At 42.0% G+C, this 19,776-nt stretch overlaps 1 protein-coding gene and 1 long non-coding RNA gene across 3 annotated transcripts in view; one reads left to right on the top strand and one right to left on the bottom strand.

The window, feature by feature from the left end:
- Positions 1-16,212, top strand: part of MFSD6 (major facilitator superfamily domain containing 6) — a 62,851-nt gene extending 46,639 nt beyond the window's left edge. The window contains exons 4-8 of one of the 2 annotated variants that reach the window (XM_013967723.2): positions 9,551-9,712; positions 10,511-10,609; positions 11,973-12,253; positions 13,982-14,006; positions 14,156-16,212. In XM_013967723.2, the coding sequence (XP_013823177.2) occupies positions 9,551-9,712; positions 10,511-10,609; positions 11,973-12,253; positions 13,982-14,006; positions 14,156-14,166 (578 nt within the window). In that variant the 3' untranslated portion in view covers positions 14,167-16,212. The remainder of the gene's footprint in view (positions 1-9,550; positions 9,713-10,510; positions 10,610-11,972; positions 12,254-13,981; positions 14,007-14,155) is intronic. The other variant, XM_005675845.3, reaches the window with a different exon arrangement.
- LOC108638407 lies at positions 13,011-15,798 on the bottom strand. Its single transcript, XR_001919795.1, has 2 exons — positions 15,748-15,798; positions 13,011-13,889 (listed from the first exon to the last, which is right to left on the bottom strand). It is a non-coding gene; the product is annotated as an uncharacterized LOC108638407 (long non-coding RNA).

Consider the following 19,776-nt stretch of genomic DNA (forward strand, 5'->3'; position numbering starts at 1 on the left):
TAACACCACCCTTATGGCAGAAAGCAAAGAAGAACTAAAGAACCTCTTGATGAAAGTGAAAGAGGAAAATGAAAAAGTTGGCTTAAAACTCAACATTCAAAGAAGAAGGGGATGACAGAGGATGAGATGGTTGGATGGCATCAGTGACTTGATGGACATGAGTTTGAGCAAGCTCTGGGAAATGGTGAAGAACAGGGAAGCCTGGAGTGCTGCAGTCCATCCATGGGGTCGCACAGAATCAGACATGACTGAGCAACTAAACTGATGAAGACCTACAAAAACTAAGATCTTGGCATCCAGTCCCATCACTTCATGGCAAATAGATGGGGAAACAATGGAAATAGTGACAAACTTTATTTTCTTGGGCTCCAAAATCACTGCAGAAGGTGACTGCAGCCATGAAATTAAAAGATGCTTGCTACTTGGAAGAAAAGCTATGACCAACAAATACAGCATAATTAAAAAGCAGAGACATTACTTTGCCAACAAAGGTCCATCTAGTCAAAGCTATGTCTTTTCCAGTAGTCATGTATGGATGTGAGAGTTGGACTATAAAGAAAGCTGAGCACTGAAGAAATGATACTTGAACTGTGGTGTTGGAGAAGACTCCTGAGAGTCCCTTGGACTGCAAGGAGATCCAACCAGTCCATTCTAAAGGAAATTGGTCCTGAATATTCATTGGAAGGACTGATGTTGAAGCTGAAACTCCAATACTTTGGCCACCTGATGTGAAGAACTGATTCATTACAAAAGATCCTGATGGTGGGAAAGACTGAAGGTGGGAGGAGAAGGGGATGACAGAGGATGAGATGGTTGGATGGCATCACCGACTTGACGGACATAAGTTTGAGCAAGCTCCAGGAGTTGGTGATAGACAGGGAAGCCTGGTGTGCTGTAGTCCATGGGGTCTCAAAGAGTCAGACATGACTGAGCTACAGAACTGATAAAGACCTCCAACACCTTCTAGAACTGACACCCCCAAAAGATGTCATTTTCATCATAGGGGACTGGAATGTAAAAGAAAGTCAAGAGTTACCCGGAATAACAAGCAAGTTTGGTCTTGGAGTACAAAATGAATCAGGGCAAAGGCTAACAGAGTTTTGTCAAAAGAACATGGTGGTCTTAGCATATACCCTTTCCCAACAACCCAAGAGATACCTCTACACATGGACATCACCCGATGGTCAGTACCAAAATCAGATGGATTATATTCTCTACAGCTGAAGATGGAGAACCTCTATACTGTAGTCAGCAAAAACAAAACCTGAACCTGACTGTGGCTCAGATCATGAGCACCTTGTTGAAAACTTCAGACTTAAATTGAGGAAAGTAGGGAAAACCACTAGGCCATTCAGGTATGACCTAAATCAAATCCCTTATGATTATACAGTGGAAGTGACAAGTAGATTCAAGGGATTAGATCTGATAGAGTGCCTGAGGAACTATGGATGGAGGCTTATAACACTGTACAGGAAGTGGTGACCAAAACCATCCCAAAGGAAAAGAAATGCAAAATAGCAATGTGGTTATCTGAGGAGGCTTTACAAAAAGCTGACGAAAGAAGAAAGTCAAAGGCAAAGGAGAAAGAGTAATATATCCAACTGAATGCAGAGTTCCAGGGAATAGCAAGGAGAGATAAGAAGGCCTTCTTAAACAAACAATGCAAAGAAATAGAGGAAAACAGTAGAATGGGAAAGACTAGCGATCTCTTCAGGAAATACCAAGGGAACATTTCATGCAAGAATGGGAGGGAGGTGGGAGGGGGGTTCATGTTTGGGAACGCATGTAAGAATTAAAGATTTTAAAATTAAAAAAAAAATAAATAAATAAATAAATTGCCTAGGGAAAAAAAAAAAAAAAAAAAAGAATCCCACCAGTTGTTAAATGGTGATTTATAAGGGTGATTGTTCAGTCTATTCTAAGGAACTAGTATGGTACATTTTTAAAAATCACACAAAAAAATCAATTTGAGAATAAAATAATACAATGTTAAATCATTAATATACCAAATGTGACATGAGGGCTTCTGTTTCACAGACATGTATGGCTTTACATGTGAAATTAATCCATGGAGAGAAAGTCAAGCATTTTGCTATCTATAAAAATTTGGCATTCCAAAGTATAAGCTGAACTGTACTGTGACCTGGATTTCAATCATAATGCAGCAGGAGGGAAAATGTCGGTGAATTATGGTAAAATAAATTTTATTTTCAGCAAAAAAAAAAAAAAAAAAAAGAATGGGCATGATAAAGGACAGAAATGGTAAGGACCTAATAGAAGCATAAGAGATAAAGAAGAGGTGACAAGATACAAAGAACTACATAGAAAGAGGTCTTAATGTCCTGGATAACCGTGATGATGAGGTCACTCACCTAGAGCCAGACATCCTGGAGTGTGAAGTCACGTGGCCTTAAGAAGTATTACTATGAACAATGCTAGTGGAGGTAACAGAATTCCAGCTGAGCTATTTAAAACCCTAAAAAGCTGATGCCATTAAAGTGCTGCACTCAATATGCCAGTAAATGTGGAAAACTCAGTGGTGGCCGTAGGACTGGAAATGGTCAGTTTTCATTCCAACCCCCAAGAAGGGCAATGCCAAAGAATGTTTCAACTACCATACAGTTGCTCTCATTTCACATGCTAGCAAGGTTAGGCTCAAAATCTTTCAAGCTAGGCTTCAGCAGTATGTGAGCCAAGAATTTCCAGATGTACAAGCTGGGTTTAGAAAAGGCAGAGGAACCAGAGATCAAATTGCCAATGTCCATTGGATAATAAAAAAAGCAAGTGAATTCCAGAAAAAAAAAAAAAAACTGCTTCATTGACTACGCTAAAGCCTTTGACTGTGGATCACAACAAACTGGGGGACATTCTTAGAGATGGGAATATCAGACCACCTTACATGTCTCCTCAGAAACCTGTATGTGGGTCAAGAAGTAACATTTATTACATTGGTGTGATGTAACTGCAGTTTTGGATCATGAACTTGAAATCATTTTAACTAGGCTTAAAACATTTTTATTAATCAAAATAATAACAATTACAGTCAACACATTTTTGCCAATGAGAAATAAATTTGTTTATTCCTGTAGCATAAAAATCCTTTCTTCAGGATTCAATGAACTCTTGGAAAGCATTTTCTGCCTCCTGCTGGTTGTGGAAGGCTTTTACCTGCAAAAAGTTGTCGAGATGCTTGAAGAAATGGTAGTTGGTTGACGCGAGGTCAGGTGAACCTGGCTACTGAGGCAAAACTTCAGAGCCCCATTTGTTCAACTTTTGAACCGTTGATTATGCGACATGCTGTCGGGCGTTGTCATGGGGAAGAACTGGGCGCCTTCTGTTGACCAATGCCGACTGCAGTCATTGCAGTTTTTACTGCATCTCACCAATTTGCTGAGCATGCTTCTCAAAGGTAATGGTTTCACCAGGATTCAGAAAGCTGCAGTGGATCAGACTGGCAGCAGACCGCGAAACAGTGACCGTGGCCTTTTTGGTGCAAGTTTGGGGCTCTGGAAAGTGCTTTGGAGCTTCTCAGTCAACCACTGAGATGGCTATCACCAGCTGTCATGTAAAATCCACTTTTGGTCACAATCTGATGGAGAAACGGTTTGCTGTTTTGTAGAATACGAAAAGACACTTCAGAACGATTTCTAAAACTTTTTGGTCAGCTCGTGAGGCAACCACTTACGGAGCTTTTTCACCTTTCCAATTTGCTTCAATACTAAATGACCATAGAATGGTCACCGTTGAGTTCTTTCACAGCTTCAAGATGGTTCTTGGTTGTCAGCTGCCGCTGGTCGGCCACTGCACTCCTCGTCTTCAGGGCTTCTGTCTCCTTTGTAAAACTTCTTGAACCACCACGGCCCTGTGTGTTTGTTAGTAGTTCCTGGGCCAAATGCATTGGTGATGTGTCTCTGCTATTTTATGACTCATTTTGAACTTGAATAAGAAAACTGATCAAATTTGCTTTTTGTCTAACATCATTTCCCTAAGATAAGTATAAACAGCAAATAATGTCATTAGCAAAAAAATGAAGCGCGAAACGCCCATTAAAATGATGTGTAACATAACCACATATATTTAAGAATGTATTCTGATATCAAATGGTGAAGTTCTGCAGTGCAAAACTGCAGTTACTTTTGCACCAACCTAATAGAACCAGACATGGAGCAACTCACTGGTTCAAAACTGTGAAAGCAGTATGACAAGGCTGTATACTGTCACCCTGCTTATTTACCTTATATGAATGGTACAACATGTGAAATTCTGGGCTGAATGAATCACAAGCTGGAATCGATTGCTGGGAGAAGTATCAAAAGCCTCAGATATGCAGATGATATCACTATAATGGCAGAAAGTGAAGAGGAACTAAAGAACTTCTTGATGAAGGTGAAAGAGGAGAGTGAAAAAGCTGGCCTAAAATTGAACATTCAGAAAACTAAGATCATGGTATCTGGTCCCATCACTTCATGGCAAATATTAGGGGGAAAAGTGGAAGCAGTAACAGATTTTGTTTTCTTGGGCTCCAAAATCACTGAGGATGGTGACTGCAGCCATGAAATTAAAAGACGTTGCTCCTTGGAAGGAAAGCTAGACAGTGTATTAAAAAGCAGAGACATCACTTTGCCGACAAAGGTCCATATAGTCACAGCTTTGGTTTTTCCAGTAGTCATGTACAGATGTGAGTTGGACCATAAAGAAGGCTGAGCACCAAAGAACTGATCCTTTCAAATTGTGCTGGAGAAGACTCTTGAGAGTCTAGGCAAAGCTATGGTTTTTCCAGTAGTCACGTATGGATATGAGAGTTGGACCATAAAGAAAGCTGAGTGAGGAAGAATTGATGCTTTTGAACTGTGGTGCTGGAGAAGACTCTTGAGAGTCCCTCGGACAGCAAGGAGATCCAACCAGTCCATCCTAAAGAAAATCAACCCTGAATATTCATTGGAAGGACTGATGTGGAAACAGAAGCTGCAACACTTTGGCCACTTGATGCAAAGAGCTGACTCACTGGAAAACACCCTGATGCTGTGAAGGACTGAAGGCAAAAGGAGAAGGGGGCAGCAAAGGATGAAATGGTTAGACGGTATTATCGACTCAATGGACCTGAATTTGAGCCAACTCTGGGACATAGTGAGGGACAGAGGAGCCTGGTGTGCTGCAGTCCATGGGGTGTCACAGAGGCCTACACAGCTTACCAACTGAATAGCAATGTATTTGATTACATGCTCAACACTGTGAATTTTACGTTAGGTGCTGGATATTTTTGCTTTCCTACAAATATTCTTGAGCTTTGTTCTGGAACATAACTAAACTTAGAAATAGTATGACCCTCTTGAGTCTTGCTTTTAAACACTACTTAGATGGGACCAGAACGTCGTTTAAACTAGGGCTAACTCTTTCATAGTACTAATACACGACCTTTTGTTTGTTTTTATCCTCAGTGTTTTTTTAAAAACTTATTTTGTGTTAGAGTGTAGCTGATTAACAACATTGTGAGTTTCAGGTGGACAGCAAAGGTACTCAGCCACATGCAAACATGTACCCATTCTCCCCGAACTCCCCTCCCATCCTCGCTGCCATGTAACAGTAAGCAGAGCTTGCTGTGCTATACAGAAGGTCCCTGCTGGTTGTCCTAAAACAAGACCCTTTTGAATCTAGCAATCCCAGGAGTCATGAGTTTTTCCAGTTTGGCTGGTAGAAACAGATACTATTCCCAGCCCTGGATGGGTTCTGAGGAGTGTTTTTTGTACTGACTTGGGCAGTTCTTTACCTGGCTTTGGATGGTTCCTGACACACGCACTTGTTAATCAGTGCTCTGCTGCACACTCGAGGGAAGCCACCTGCGGGCCTCTGGAGTCCCTGTGGAGCTCTGTCCTCTGGCTGTCTGACCTGGGGTCCCAGCTGCCCCGTCTGCCCCATCTCCTCAGTTTGCTGGTCTCAGTTTGCTCCTCTCTACCTTGCGGCTGTGGGACTCTGGCCCAGTGGGCTGGGCCCCGCACTGCTTCCCGTCTCTCAGAGATCACTGTCCTTATTGCTGACAGCCAGTGTCTTGGGAACTATTGTTTCATACATTTTGTCCAGTTTTTGGTTGTTTCAAGAAGGAGGTAAATCCAGTACCTGTTATTCCAGTTTGGCCAGAAGCAGACTGTCAGATTAAATCTTAAATGAATATTAATTTTTCAATTTAATGCTTTCAATTTTCCAAAACATGGGTTAAAACTTTCTGATGCTATTATCTCCAAGTGAGATTATTTTTCAGGAGCAAGTCCACATCTTAATGTAAGCAGTACCAGATGGTTTCTTAATCCTTTGCAGCTGTTTATAAAACCTGTTGTGACAATATCTTCCTGTTACATGTAAAGCTGTGTTCTAATAAAGATTTAAATTCATACAATGTGTAGTTCCTATACGTTAATGATCAATTTTTTTCCAACCTGTTATCTTTATCCTCCTCTTCCTGCCAACCAATAGTGAAAATATAATGAAACTGGTAATGAGGCATTGTAAATAGTCCCTGCAGTCTTTTGGAAAACAAACTGAAACTATATATTAAAAGGCAAAATCAAAAAAATGATTATATCCTTCAAGTCATTAACCCCACTTATAGAATTATAGCTAATGTAAATAAGATACATAAAAGCTATCTCTCTGAAAATGTTAATCATAGTGCTAATATAATGGAAAAACTGGAAATAATATTTTTTAAAAATTGTATTGATTTACAATACTGCATTATTTTCAGATGTACAGCAAAGTGATTTTTTTTTAGATATTTCATTATAAGTTATTACAAGATACTGAATTTCCTGTTATACCGTAAATCCTTATTGCTTATCTTTTGTACAGTAGTTTTATCTGTTAATTCCATATTCCTAATTTGTACCCCCCTCCCTCCCTCTCCTCTTTCATAACTATATGTTTGTTTTCTATGTCTGTGAGCCTGTTTCTGGTTTGCATAGATTCATCTGTATTATTTTTACATCCCACATATAAGGGATATCATATAGTAGCTGTATCTGACTGACTTCATTATACCATTTCTAGGTCCATGCTGTTGCTGTAGATGGGAATCCTTCATTTGGGGGCTGGGTTATAGCCCACTGTGTGTCTGTGCGCCACATCTTTTGAGGCAGTCATGCACTGACGGGCATTTGGTTGCTGCTCTGTCTTGCTATTGTAAATGGTGCTGCTGTGAACATTAGGGTACACGTATCTTTTCAAATTAGAATTTGTGTCTTTTCCAGATAATTGTCCAGGAGTTGGATTACTGGGTCATATGCTAGCTCTGTTTCAGTATTTTAAGGAGCCTCCAAACCTCTTCTGCCATAGTGGCTGCACAAGCTTACATTCCCACCGAAGAGCAGGAGAGCTCTCTTTTCTCCACACCCTCTCCAGCACTTCCAGACTTTTTAAATGATGATCATTTTGAATAGTGTGAGGTGATACCTTACTGTGGTTTTGACTTGCATTTCTCTAAGAATGAGCAATGATGAGCATCTTTTCATGTGCATGTTGGTCATCTGGCTGTCTTCTTTGGAAAAATGTCTAAGACTTCTGCCCATTCTTTGGCTGTGTTGTTTTTACAATATTGAGTTTTATGAGCTGTTTGGAGATTTTGGATATTAACTCCTTGTTGGCCGCATCACTTCCAAGTATTTTCTTCCATTCCTTAGGTTATCTATTTATTTTGTTGGTTTCATTTCTGTGCAAAATCTTTTTAAGTTATATCAAGTCCCATTTGTTTATTATTGCTTTTCTTTCTTTTTTGCTTTGGGAGACTGATCTAAGAAAATTTTGCTACAATTTATGTCAGAGAATGTTTTTACCTATGTTCTCCTCTAGGAATTTTATAGTGCCATGTCTTACATTTAGGTCTTCAAACCATTTTGTTTTGTATACGGTGTGTGGGAGTGCCCTAATCTCATTGACTTACATGTAGCTGTCCATGTTCCCCGACACCACATGTTGAAGACACTGCCTTTCCTCCAGCGTATATTCTGGTCTCCTTTGTTGTAGACTAATCGACTACATGTGCATGGGTTCTGGGGTCTATTCTGTTCCATTGATCTATGTATCTATTTTTAATGTCAAAACAGGTACCCCAAAAAAGGTTTTAATATCCAAAATATATTTAAAAACGACTACAACAGCAAAGAAACCCAAACAACCCAATTTGAAAATGAGCAAAGACTTGCACAAATTTTCTCCAAGAAGATTTACAGATGGCTAATAAATGAAAAACATTCAGTATCAGTAGCTATTCAGTTCAGTTCAGTCGCTCAGTCGTGTCTGACTCTTTGCGACCCCATGAATCGCAGCACACCAGGCCTCCCTGTCCATCACCAACTCCCGAGTTCACTCAGACTCACGTCCACTGAGTCAGTGATGCCATCCAGCCATCTCATCCTCTGTCGTCCCCTTCTCCTCCTGCCCCCAATCCCTCCCAGCATCAGGGTCTTTTCCAGTGAGTCAACTATTAGGGAATGCAAATCAAAACCACAGTGCGATACCACTTCACACCCATTGTGCTACGTCGCTTCAGTTGTGTCTGACAGTCTGCAGCCATGCGGACTACAGCTTGCCAGGCTCCTCTGTCCCTGGGGATTCCCCGGGCAAGAATACTGGAGCGGGTTGCCGTGCCCTCCTCCAGGGGTTCTTCCCGACGCAGGGATCGAACCCGCATCTCTTCATGTCTCCTGCATTGGTAGGGGGGTTCTTTACCACTAGCGCCACCTGGGAAGCCTGGACACCCATTAGTATTGCTGTTATAAAAACACAGAAAATAACATCTGGTGCGATATGGAAAGACTGAAATCCTTGAGCACTTCTAGTGGGAATGTAAAGTGGAGCAGCTACTGTGGAAAACAGACCCTCAAAGTGTTAAATGTATTATTACCATGTAACCTAGTAATTACACTTTAAGGCATACACCCCGAAGAACTGACACGGGGACTCAGACACTTGCACGTCAATGTTCACAGCAGCAGCATTCGCAACAGCCAGAAGGTGGAAACCCAAGTATCCATCAAGAGATGAATGGATAAATGGAGTGTTACAAGGCTACCTATCCATGAGCCGTAAAAAGGAAGGAAATTCTGGCATAGGTAACATGGACGAACTCTGAAGACGGTATGCTAAGTGAAAGAAGCTAGACACCAAAGAACCAACCCCGTATGAGCCCACCTGGATGAGGTACCCAAGCAGTCACACTCACAGAGATAGAGTACACATGGTGGTTCTCAAGGCCTGGAGATGGTATTGTTTAACGGGTGCAGAATTTCAGTTTGGGCTGAAAATAAATTCTGGAGATGGACGGTGGTGATGGGTGCACAAAACTGGAACTGTACTTAAAACCACTGAACCATACACTTAAAAATGGTTAAATGACAAATTTTGTTACGTGTATTTTACCACAAAAAAGTATGCATGTTTGTTCGATGTGCATATATGCATGTGTGTGTACACATGGATGCTCCTCATTAGCAACTCACACTCCGAAACAGAGCAGCCTGAGGAGTGCTGACCAGCCGTCCCGCCTGCCCCCTCTCCCCAGGAGTGACACACGCGGCCATCTGGGCGGCCTGCATCTCTTATCTCAGCGCCGCGGTTCCCCCTGAGCTGAGGACGTCTGCCCAGGGCATCCTGCAAGGCCTTCATCTGGGTTTGGGGAGAGGCTGTGGTGCCATGATCGGAGGCGTGCTAGTCAACTTTTTTGGTAAGAATGGCTTGCTTTCTTTCCCTTTCTTCTTTGATGAAACCTTACAGTTTTTCAGCAACACCTCCATAAACACTCAGATTACTACTGAAGATTGCCAGACTCTCGTTTTCACATTCTTTTTCTAGCTCTCACAGTAGTCAGAACTGCAGTGCAGTGTGCTTTGGTAGTTAAGATGATTAGAGCAGACGGACAGTTAGCCGCGTGCCACACAGATGCCTCAGAGGAGCCAAATGAAGGAATAATCCCGCGTGCTTTTGGTTTGAAGTGCCCTAAACCTGTGGATGAAAATGCTGGAGAAGAGATAATTCATCACTGTTTTTCCATCTGGCTTTGGTGACGTCCCTGCATCTGTGATAACAGTCTGTTTGCTCCATCGGTTCCTCGTTACCGGAAATACAGGGGCCAAGGTGGAGGTGGGATTATTCTGCTCCAGGATCTTCACTACTCAGTGGGCTCACAGATGTCTGAATTTATAGCACCTATTGAGCTTGGCTGTTTTAACTACAGATTAATAGGACTGTTTAATAGGTAGATGGCCCTTATGAAGAGGAGAGCCCACTGCATTTTAAAAAGGCACTCAGAGACAGTCTTTTATTTTATAAATGCAGTTTGAAAATCTGATCAATGACAGATATCCAATACCAGCTCTTGGGTCTCTTGACAACTACCCAGACCTGTGTTTTTCCTTCGGTATGAAGCTAATGGCCACTCTCAGCTTTAGAACATGGACAGGCCTGGGTGAGGGCTACCCGCCTTTCCAGGAGCTACTCTCTAGAGCGTCACTTGTTTTCACAGGGGCTGCTGCAACCTTCCGAGGAATCGGCATGGCCTGCCTGGTGATCCTCCTGCTCTTTGCCCTGATCCAGTGGCTGGCGGTACCAGATGAGGAAGAAGGTAGACATGTGCATTGACCCTTAATGGTTCTAAAGGCTGAAGCCAAGGGGAGTTCTGCACAGACCCCTGAGAAACCCAGAGGTGCTAACAGTGTGCCACAGACCCGCATGGCTCTGAGCTCGTGTGCACCATGGCTGGAGAGATGCCACTTGCTGTGTTGAAAAGAATACTGGTTTTTTAAATAGCTTGTGGTTTTCTTCCTTTTGTTAAGGTTCTGGGGAAGTATTGGTTTTAAATTTCTCTGGTATTCTAAAGAGATTTAAATTTTAAATACATAAAGGACTATACAGTAATTTTACTATTAGGGACAGGAAGTGACATTCATCTCTGTGCCTTAGCTTCATCTGAAAAAAAAAAGCCTAAGTGTCAATTTGAAGTTTTCCCTTAATTAGGCATGAGAGTGAAAGTGGTAGCTGCTCAGTCGTGTCTGAGTCTTTGCGACCCTGTGGACTGTGGCCCACCAGGCTCCTCGGTTCATGGGATTCCCCAGGCAAGAGTACTAGAGTGGGGTGCCATTCCCTTCTCCAGGGGATCTTCCCAACCCAGGGACTGAACCCAGATCTCCTGCATTGCAGGCAGATTAGGTATGGACTTCATTAAAATTATTATACAGCAAGAAGGTTATATCCAATATAATACGTGGATGAAAACAAGTTTTCAACTTATTTGGGCAATCAACTTTTTAATTTTCTTTTTTTGAATGAAGAAGGCCAACCATTATTCTTTCTCAGCTCTTGAGTCCTGGAACAGGCTCATCTTCTACAGTGTCTTGTCCTTTGAGGAGCATTTGCCTCAAGTACTCAAAGTGCTTCTATTCAGAGAAACACTAACTTGTTACAGAAACCCCAACGACAGATTTTAATTCCAACAAGTTACTCAGAAAGAAAGACCAATACTGACTTTTCTCACTCTTGTTCTTCCATAATCCTAACCAGATCATATCTCTTACGTAGCTTGGTCCATGCCTTCAGTAAAAGTCTAATAAAAGCATCTGTCATGTGAGTTTCCTGTTTTGATGCTTCTCTTTACAACTTCAGTACTGTAAGTGGTTATACCAAAGCTATAACCTATGCCCCACAAATACGACATACTGATACACGAGCAATACATTTCATACATAGGTTCGTGTCTGTTAGGCTCTGGAAGGAGACCTGGAAGGCAGACATCACATTCATTTGCTCAGTAATCGCCACCAGGTGGGAAAGCCACCCTCGCTACACTGCCACCTGCTGCCGTTCCCAAGCACACGGGCATGGGCTGGTCGAGGCTGTCTGTCTGTTTCTCACTATTTATATATACTTACATGCGTCTGTTTAAATACGCCGAAAACTGACAAATGACTTAAACATGATTTTCTCTCCAGACAAGACGATGTTGGCAGAAAGGATTCCCGTTCCCTCTAGCCCTGTTCCCATAGCAACCATCGACCTGGTCCAGCAACAGACAGAAGATGTTATGCCACGCACTGAGCCCAGACTTCCACCCAAGAAAACCAAGCACCAGGAAGAACAGGAGGATGTGAACAAGCCAGCCTGGGGGGTCAGTTCCTCCCCCTGGGTGACCTTTGCCTACGCACTCTACCAGATTAAAGAGATGATGCAGCTCACAAGGGACAGCCGTGCTTCTGAGATACAGCCTCTGCAGGTAAAGGTCCTCTGCTGCTCCCCCTTACATAGGCCTGGTTGTTTCAGATATTCGCTCAGCGAAACTTCTGGGAGGTCTGACGGGGAAATAAACATGCAGACAGGTAATTTCAGTACTTTTGTGACAACTGTGTTACAGAGGTGTATACAAGGTTTCATAGAGGGAAAATTCTGCCTTACACAGTTCAGAAAGGCCTCACAGAGAAGACAGTACTTCTTGAAAGAAATTCACTCTGATCTTCTATATTTCTTTAGAATGTCTGTGTTGATGGACACTAGTTACTGTGTGGATATATGGTTCTTGCCTTGGTGGATTATATATATTAATCTCTAAAAATTCTAGTGGGGACTTTCTATATAGTAGTACATCAATAAATATCTGATGAATTAGTTAGTACTCTGAGCCACTGTAGGGGTCTTATAGGATACCCAACTGAGTGGAGTGTGGATTTGCTGGTGGGCTCACCTGAAAGATAAACAGTGTGGTTTTTCTTACCCTTAGAGTTGTGGTCTCTCCTGAGTAGAGTCGAATCTCATGGATAAAACATTGTAGGTAATTGTCACTGAAGCTATGTTAATATTTTTGGAAAATGATTAAGTGTGACTTCTATGAACAGTTTAGCCAAAGTAATGCGTTTAACGTCCCTGTGTTTTTTTAATCAAATCATTCTCTTTCATGGGATGAGTCATCAGTTTTTTATCTAGAGCAGTTTCAGAGGACATAGGAGGAAAAAAATAAAGGAGAAAGACTTAAAAAGTAATTTGATAATTTGTTTAATTTGAAATACATTAATTAATTTATCATAATTTTGTAAACTAACATAATATTTCTATAGCTTAAACCAAATCTGATTCTTTGCTGGTAACGTCTAGTCCATGCATGATCTTATTGGTCTATCAAGATAATAAACTCATGCAAATCCTCTGCTCACAAGTCAAGAGGGACGATAAGAGGGTGGGAAGAGCGTATGAAGGAGGTGAAGCAGGAGGAAAAATGAGGTCTTCTGCCCAAATGGCAGTGTTTTCCTACTTCGGACACTTATCCTCATTTTCACAGAAGCCTTTGAGGCTTAAGCATCATTAAACATTTTTTTCTGGTATGTTAAGATTAATTAAAACTCGCTGGTATAACTTATTCTTATAAAGAAGTCATCATACAATTTTTTCTTTCACATTTTAGAATCAATTACAGAAACAAAACTTTTTGAAGTGATGGGTATTAGTTCAGAGAGCAATCCATTAAAGAAAAACAAAAACATATTTTCTGATTTTCAGAAACCAGGAATATGGTATTTTACAGACACGGTATAGGTGATGTTCTGGAGTGACAGGTACTCCCTCAAACCAGCTGGTCACATAGGGGCTCGTTTACTGTTTTTTTTTTTACATGGATGTTCTGCCTTACTTGTTTAGTTAAATACACATCAGGATTCTTCATTTCGGGACCTTTCTTTTCCTGGTCCCTTCTCCAAGGCCGAGAATGCCTTCCTCACTCCCTGTTAGACAAGGTGCCTTCCAGCCTTGAAGGCTCTGGCCTCAGCAAACAGCGTGAGTTTCCACTCCATGCTGCTCACCCAGCGACTTGCCACAGTGGCCAGTGGGAGCGCAGGAAACACCTGCTGATGCGGACTGTTTTCCTAGGAGTAGCAGGCATTGTGGTAGTAATGTATCCTCTATCCACAAGGTACATCTGCTTACAGTGTTTATGTTTTTCATGCGGCTTTGGCAGTTGCACATAGGAAAGGAGATGAAAGGTAAGCCGTTCCACCCTTATTCCTCTATCACTTGCTTCCTGAAGCGGTTGCTTCAGGATGCTCTCCCCATACTGCCTCTATCTCACTTGAAAGCATATAGAAAGTTTGCTAGCACTGACCATGGGGCACGTCCTATCTTTACCTTCCAGGGGACCAGTGAGAGTCAGAAACATTCTGCAGCTGGTGGAGCCCAGCCTGGACCATGTGAGGCTCCCCCTGACCCACCTAGAAGCCAGCCATCCCCTCCAGCAGCCGCATCCCAGACGCAGAGCAGCCCTGCTCACCCCAGTGTGGACCCGCGCACAGAGGACAGTGAGGACCACCAGGCTCCGCCTGCCGCTGGGGGACACTGAGGCGTCCCGCTCACCTCACACCCTGCATGGAGCTGGGCTCCTCTGCCAGGACAGAGGGAGAGGCGCCTGAACCCAGGACACGCCTCACTTGAGTGGCACAGCACCACACACGCTTCTAACACCTGAACTCATCGCCAAGGAGACACCCACACACAAAGGAGCTACAGTACATGTTGGCAGGGACAGGCCACCTCCCACAGCCCCACCGGAGTCACAGGAGGAGAATGGAGTTCAGTGAGGGCTTTCGGTTCTTGGGTTTGTAGGTTAAGGACCACAGGACTTCTCTGCCAGGGCAGTAAGAGTTGGAACCAGCAGTTACACTGAATGGGTGGAGGGCAAAAAGTGTTTCAAGGTGAATGCTGATATAAGTTCCCTCTTCTGATTATTTATTCTAATTATTTGGTTCTTAATGCAAATGGAGAGGAAACAGAATACATCTATAATTTTGTTTCTTTTAAAAAGAACCATTTAAAAATTATAAGACTTATTTTAAAAGTAACCAGATAAAAGTTGGTAGCATCTATGTTTTTGTTTAATAAGAAAGAAAAACAAAGGAAAAAGTTTCGTCAGAAACTGGGGATATCTCTAGGAAATATATTTTTATATGTGTATGGTATATGATGAAAATAGTCAATTCTTGGAGCAGCAAAAGCTGTTACTGACCACTGCAAGCTAAGCTGAGCTTTAAAATGCCTTCTGTTTTAAATGGCCTTTAAGACCAGAGGAAGGAATATTTGAAATCAACCAACCAACTCAGTATGCTGTGGCTTGATAGACAAAGGTTTACTAAATATATTGATACTGTAAATAGCCTCTATCACTATTTACAGCTTTCTAGTGATTTGGGCTCTAATTAGCTGATGGAAGAAAACAAACGCAAAATCAATGAATTCCTAAGGGTTTCTTTTAATTAAGCAGTACTACTTACAAATAACCGTATGAGATTTAAGTGCCTGGGGGAGGGATACAAGTTTTTAAAATTACGTAATGGCTCAGTTTTTGTTTTGTTTTTTGGTGAGGGGAAAAAAAAAGGTGGTGAACAGGAAGCCAGGAGTGGGAAAGACAGAAGTAAGTACACTTTCCAACGACTTAAGACACAAATATCAGTCTATTCTTTCCCGTGAAGACACAGTCAGACACTGGACAGTTCAGGTATGAACACACTACTGTAAATACTACAGCTGCAGTCAGGACAGTGGCCAGGTGACTCCCGCATCAAGCTTGCTGCTCAAAGTGAACGCTGAGGTTACAGGAAGCCTTGGGGGAGGGCTGTGGGCAAGGGAACGCTGCTTTAGCTGAAGGAAGGGCGGTTATACAGTGTGTACAGTACTGTGGATGAGCACAGAGGAGAGGAGAGAAAAGAACAGAGTTACAAATGAAAAACTCACCTTACTCTCTGACCCTGATTAGGCAGGACCAACTGTAAAGTAAGGGCTTCCCCACGACACCACACTTCTGCCCACAACAGCATCTGGGAGAAGGAACTCGACACTTGGATATCTAGCTTCACCACAGAACACAGCCTAAAAATAAAATGGGAAGGAATAGAATTAAGCAAATAGTTATTTTTGCACTTGACTGAAATGTACTGTACTGTAAATTATCATAACTCATTTTAAGTGACCTTTAAAAATCAGATGTATTTATTATGCTTATGTAATTATAGAAATAGATGGGTGACAGGCTGAACCTCACCTGTGAATATACAGTATGTGGATTTGTGAAACTGACTGTAGGAAGTCAAAAAACTTCTGTGTCTTGTGTTTACAGTTCTGATTTATTCCTCTGAAAAGCCTGCTGTTTTGGAAATGCACAGTTGACATGTTCAAATAAAACTAAATTCCATTTTTAAATGCTTCCTAAATGATAATGATGTGACCAGACAAATAAAAGTCCCTTGCTCTGTAATGAATGAGATCAAATTCTACAGGCCTTTATTATGAGACATTTACTGTGAGAGCTGACTCAACAATGCAGTAATTTCCAACCTTTCAGAACAGACACCTTCATGGGTTTGTAGACTTTGTGACTTCTGTCTTTAAAGTGCCATTAAAAATAGAGTGCAAATTAAATTTTGATTTTATAATTTTATAATCCTTTTGAGAACCCCTGGAAATACCTAGGGAAGTCACAAAGCCCAGGCTGGCAATCACTGCCTTAATGACCTGTTTCATAGTTTTCCCTTAATTGCAGAAAAAGTAAATTACACAAAGCGCTGAGCTCCTGTGGTATCTGAAGAGGTTAGTTACGAATTAGTAAACTATTGCTCAAAGCCTTCAGTAGAATAACAGATGACAGACACTAACACATATCCCTCCACCTACCAAAAAACCTCATGAAAAGTGTAAGGAATTCACAGGAAGAACATCACAGCCTTACTGGCTTATTCATCTTGTCATGGGCCACAGGAAGCAGAATGCTGGTGAACTGCTTCCCTCTGATGGCAGTTCCTCCAAAACTGCCAGGGTGGAGGCTGCCAATGGCGCTGGGACCATTGTTTAAGCAGTCTTAAACCTAAGTATGAGGATTCTGCAGCTAACTCAGCTTGTGTTATGGGGCCCGGGTCACAAAGCCAGGATTCAAAACTCAAACCCACCTAATGTCCACCCAGGACTTTCCCTGACCCCAGGAGGCAGGGAGGCCCTTCCCTGCTTCTGTTGTGGTAAAATGAGCCTGAAAAAAAGCCCTGGTCATTCTGAATCTGCCCATCATGTGCCTGGTACTCACATGGCATGGTTGTAGCTCCATTTAGGATCACTAGATATTCCAGATACGTGGAAGTCCAGCACCTTCAAACTCCGGCGGTTAGTCTTGAGTGCCACCCTGGAGGTAACTTGGAAGGTTTGGCAACCTGCAGAGAAAACTTGGAGGTCAGCAGGGATTCTGAAGACCAATGCCATGGAGTCGGGAAGGGCCAGCAGACATGCCCACTGCTCGATGCGCCCTCTAGTGTGGCAGCCATTAGCCACAGGCGGTTCTTAAGTGGTTGCCATGTGGCTAGTACATCTGAGGAATTCATTTCTCTTGCTATTTAAACAGCCACATGCGGCTCCTGGCTATTATGCTGGACATGCAGAAACAGGAAGAAACCACCTTTGGGAGATCTCTGGGTCTTAGTTTTCTCATCTTCACTGTGAAAGGCTGGCCCCTAAAATTAACATTATTTTGTGAAGAGGCATTTCGTTACACCACCTGGTGTGGTTTTAAGGACAAGATGACAAGGTCATCAGCACACAACAAGCGCCCGGTAACAATGGGTGTGGCTTCCTGTGAGTGACTAACCTAGAATCACTGCCTAACTCCACATCGACTCTTAGGCTGTGACAAAGCTGAATGTAGGGAGGCAAAATATGGTTTTCTCTTCAGAAATTCTTCTATTCCTGGGTGCAAGAAACAGAGAAAGCTACTTCTGAAGCCCCAGAGCACTCCTGTGAACCCCTGGCTCAAGAATCCCAAATCACCAGGCAGACGGGGAAGAGGCTGGTGTCTGGACAGAAAGAGAATAAAGGAGGAAGGGGAAGTGGGCTCTCAAATCACAAAGCGGCTTACCTTATGCAAGGGCTAACTGTGGTTTAAAAAAAGACAGTAGCCGGAAACTTGGCGATGTCCAGAGGGGGGAGATATGAGCCAGTCCAGGTGAGTACCTTGCTCTCACTCAGCTCCCACCTCCTTCAGGTGGTGAATGCAGGACCACTTACCCCACTGCGGCTCCAGGGAGGTCCCCACTTTCGGACGGCAACCCAAGGACCTTAATAGTGCTGGCCGTGGAGCCACTGTGTGGATGTGCGTCTCACTGCCGCCAGTGGGGACTCACACCTGTAAGTAGCCTATGTGGCATTAGGGACCTCCTCTGTAAAATTAAGGTCATCGCAGCATCCACCTTACGTTTGATGTGTGAATGACATCCCTTACACAGTGCACACTCCCTAAATACTGCCAGCATTTTTGTGTGGCAAACAGACACAAATGCTGTCTCATTTCTCCAATCAAGTTCTAGCTCTCTGAGTATGTTGTGACATTTAAATCCACTGTATGCTCCCAAACTATAGTACTGTGTTACATGCTTACATATACCCAGTAAGCTGTCTAATAAGGCATTCAGTTCCAACATGCACTGTAAACATTAAGTGGTTAGAGATATTAGTTAAGGGATAAAATTAATCAAAACATAAGTTGAAGAGGATGGGGGGATAAATGACAAGTAACGTTATATGCCAACAAACTCGACAACCTAGAAGAAACAAATTTCTAGAAACATACAGCCTGTCAAGACCGAGTCAAAAAGAAACAAGCAATTTGAACAGATCGATCACTAGAAAAGAATCTGAAATAATAAAAACTCCCTACAAACAAAAGTCCAGGACCAGATGGCTTCATTGGGGAATTCTACCAAACATATAAAGAGGAATTTATACCTATCCTTCTCAAAAAAGAATTCAAAAAAATCAAAGACAAAGGAACACTCCCAAATTCATTCTGTAAGGCCACCATTACCCTGATACCAAAACCAGACAAAGACAACACAAAAAAAACTACAGGCCAATATCACTGATGAACATAGATGCAAAAATCTTCAACAAAATTTTAGCAAACAGAATTCAGCAACACATCAAAAAGCTAATACACCATGGTCAAGTTGGGATTATTCCAGCAATGAAAGGATTCTTCAATATTCACAAATCAATCAATGTGATACACCATATTAACAAATTGAAAGATAAAAACCATATGATAATCTCAATAGATGCAGAGAAAGCCTTTGACAAAATTCAGCACCCATTTATGATCAAAACTCTTCAAAAAATGGGCATAGAAGGAACCTACCTCAACATAGTAAAGGTCATATATGATGAGCCTACAGCAAACATTATTCTCAATGGTGAGAAACTGAAAGCATCCTCCCTAAGATCAGGAACAAGACAAGGGTGTCCACTTTCACCACTATTGTATTATTCAACATAGTTCTGGAAGTCCTAGCCACAGCAATCAGAGAAGAAAAAGAAATAAAAGGAATCCAGATCAGAAAAGAAGTAAAGCTCTCACTGTTTGCAGATGACATGATACTGTACATAGAAAACCCTAAAGATAGTGTCAGAAAATTACTAGAGTTAATCAGTGAATTAGGCAAAGTTGCAGGATACAAAATCAATGCACAGAAATCACTTGCATTCTACATACTCACAACGAAAAATCGGAAAGAGCAATTAACGAATCAATCCCATTCACCACTGCAACGAAAAGAAATATCTAGGAATAAACTTACCTAAGGAGACAAAAGAACTGTACACAGAAAATTATAAGACACTGATGAAAGAAATCATAGACAACACAAACAGATAGAGATTCCATGTTCCTGGGTAGGAAGAATCATTATTGTGAAAATGATTATACTACCAAATGCAATCTACAGATTCAAT

The sequence above is a fragment of the Capra hircus genome, chromosome 2 (assembly GCF_001704415.2).
Source record: "Capra hircus breed San Clemente chromosome 2, ASM170441v1, whole genome shotgun sequence".
Lineage (NCBI taxonomy): Eukaryota > Metazoa > Chordata > Mammalia > Artiodactyla > Bovidae > Capra > Capra hircus.